At 60.1% G+C, this 2,889-nt stretch overlaps 1 protein-coding gene across 1 annotated transcript in view; it reads left to right on the forward strand.

Annotated features, from left to right (window-relative positions):
* AARS (alanyl-tRNA synthetase) overlaps positions 1–2,884 on the forward strand; it is a 17,217-nt gene extending 14,333 nt beyond the window's left edge. The window contains exons 18-20 of the mRNA XM_009290775.1: positions 446–532; positions 2,198–2,311; positions 2,699–2,884. Coding sequence (XP_009289050.1) covers positions 446–532; positions 2,198–2,311; positions 2,699–2,884 — 387 coding nt within the window. The remainder of the gene's footprint in view (positions 1–445; positions 533–2,197; positions 2,312–2,698) is intronic.
* Positions 2,885–2,889: the final 5 nt, after the last annotated feature.

The raw sequence follows: 2,889 nt of genomic DNA on the forward strand, positions 1-2,889 counted from the left end.
TGTGTCCAGTGTGGAAGGGAGCAGAGCTGTGGGGATGCCCCTCGCTCTGTTCAGCCTTCCAGCCTCTCCTGCTCCCTCCCAGGGCACGTCCACGCCTGTTCCCTGGGGCGATGCGCTGGCAGCGTGTCTTGGAAGTTGGAGTGCTCCTGCCCTAAGGGTGCCCCTGGGTGCACGGTATGGGTGGTGCGTGGTTCTTCCTCCTGGATCCCATTGGATTTTCCTGGAGGAGGAATCAAGCGCAGCACTGCTGCTGCCTTGCAGGCCACGCACCCGCCTGCCAACACGTTTTGTTCCTGGCTGCGGAGCGTGGGGCTGCTCTGGGCTGGGCCGTGGGTGTGTTGGGGCACCTTGACGGCCTCTGTACCTGCAGGGAAGCTCTACCCGGCTGGTTCTTGTGTCCATACACAGTGTGTGCGCTCTAGCATCTGACCACTGTTGTCCTCAGGTGCTGGAGAAGACCAAGCAAGTCATTGAGAGTCACCCTAACCAGCCGTTGGTCATCATGGAAATGGAAAACGGAGCCTCAGCAAAGGTATGGGAAGGCCTGGTCTCCTCGACAACCTTCCTTGTGCCTGAGGAGCGGTTGGGTGGTCTCCGTTCAGCTGGGGAGGCGGTGCTGTGTTACAGAGCTGTCTCTCTTGCCGCCTGCCAGCCCTCAGCAGTGGCTAGCGAAGAGGGGGAGGACCACTGGGATACTCTCTGTGTCCCACCTCCTGGACTAACACATGGGTGTGCAGGAGTGTGGGGGGGGTCCTGACCATTTGCTGAGCTTCCAGACCTGGTGGTGGATGGGAACCCCAATAGAAATCGCGTTGTGTCCCGGGTAAGACTCATCCAGGAGCAATCACAACACTAAAATGCAGGCTTAAGGAACTCTGAACAGCAGCTCTGCCAAGCCACGGAAGTCGTGATGCTTGTGGCCGTTGCAGATCAGCTCTGGGAACGGTGTCCTGGGCTGCGTGTGTGGACAGGGCCAGGCCAGGGAGCTGCTCCCCACTGTCTGCTGCAGCAAGGTTCAAATTCTTCTCCGGCCAGAGCTGAAACTGCTCTTTCCCTCCCTCCACGCACAAGCTGAGTTTCCAAGCGATTTCTGTTGTGAATAAAAGCTCCCTTGCGTGCGCTGTGCCGCAGTGCTGAGCCCAGCAAGTGCCAGGCAGCGGGGGCTGGTCGTGCCCTGAGGTTGGACCACTCGAGTTTTAATGCCCTATTTAAATTTCCGCTCCGGGAGTCTCGGAGCTGATCCTGCTTACAGATGCCTGGTCGCTCTCTCTGGCCGTCCCCGTCTCCACGATGCTCCCTTGCGTGTGCTGTGCCGCAGTGCTGAGCCCAGCAAGTGCCAGGCAGCGGGGGCTGGTCGTGCCCTGAGGTTGGACCACTCGAGTTTTAATGCCCTATTTAAATTTCCGCTCCGGGAGTCTCGGAGCTGATCCTGCTTACAGATGCCTGGTCGCTCTCTCTGGCCGTCCCCGTCTCCACGATGCCGGCACTCCTGCTCGCAGTGGGTGCCAATGCAGCATTCTTCCTGGCAGAAGGGTGCATCCCAGGGGATGGCGGTGCCGGCAGCCCGGGGAGCTGCATATTCCCTACCCAGCTAGAGCAGCACCGCTTTGCTGGCTGGAGGACCTGCTCCCGGAGCTCTGTGCTGCATCGAACTGTCTATGCGAGCAAAGGATGACGGTCTCCTTGGGAATAACAGGATGCGTGGCAGTCTCCCCGGTTTCTCCAGCGTGCCTGCTGTGTCTGATAACCCTTGCAGCTTCTTCACGCTGCAGTCCGAGTCCTCCTGACTCGCTGCGGAACAGCTGCTCCCTCCTGCCGGGAGCTCACATTGCAGGGCAGAGCATTTTCCCCTCCAGCCAGGACACTCAGGCGAAGGTTCACTTGCTTTGGGGCTGCACGGCCATTAATTCTGCCAGTTCCCGAAAAATGGAAGGTGGGGGAAATAAAAGCGGCTCCTCGCTCCTGCCTCCTTGCAGCTGTGAGGGGACGCAGCCAGGGCTTGCGTCCCCTGCAAGGCTTCTGCACAGCCGGGGATGTGAAGATCGCTCGGGTTTGGGGGAAGGAGCGGCGCAGGGTGCTGCCGGCTGGTTTAATGCACGTCCAGATCCCCGAGGTCTCCGTGGGTGCCGCGGGGGCTGGAGCAGGGCTGGTTGCCAGCAGGGGGAAGGTGTGCTGCAATGACTTTGTCGTCCTACAGGCCCTGAACGAATCTCTGAAGCTCTTCAAGACTTACTCGCCCCAGACTGCCGCCATGCTCTTCGCTATAGATAACGAAGCTGGCAGAATCACCTGCCTGTGTCAAGTACCCCAGGTAACGCCGAGGCTCTGCGTCTGCTTTTCCCTGGGCCTCGGTGGAGGGTCTGCAGCCTCCAGGCAGTAACTATCTAACGCTACGGGGCCAAAACTCGTTTGGGTTGGGCAAGAGCTGTGACCCTTCTGCTTTGGGTTATCATCAGGCTGCAGAGGGGTGGAAGAGGCGTTGTGCTCTGCAAACGGGGAAGGGGGAAGAGCCGGGACTTAAATGCGGTTGTAGGCACGGGGGCAGGTAGGCTGCCTCTGGGCTGCTGGCCTAGCTCTTCTCTAGGAGGTGCACCTGGAAGAGCTTTGTCCTGTTGTACGATGCGCGTGGAGCCTTTTCCCTCGCTGCTGGCTGGGTTGAGGTCGAGCTGCCTCTCTTTTTGTTTCTTTTCCTATCCAGGAGACCGCAAATAAGGGCCTGAAGGCCAGCCAGTGGGTGCAGGAGGTGTCTGGCTTGATGGACGGCAAAGGCGGGGGGAAGGACGTCTCTGCGCAGGCGACGGGCAAGAACGTGGGCTGCCTGCAGGAGGCCCTGAACCTGGCCACGGACTTTGCCAGGCTCCGGCTGGGGGAGCTGAAGAACTGACGGGG

Source organism: Aptenodytes forsteri, unplaced genomic scaffold, assembly GCF_000699145.1.
Source record: "Aptenodytes forsteri isolate BGI_AS27 unplaced genomic scaffold, ASM69914v1 Scaffold14, whole genome shotgun sequence".
NCBI classification, from domain to species: Eukaryota; Metazoa; Chordata; class Aves; order Sphenisciformes; family Spheniscidae; genus Aptenodytes; species Aptenodytes forsteri.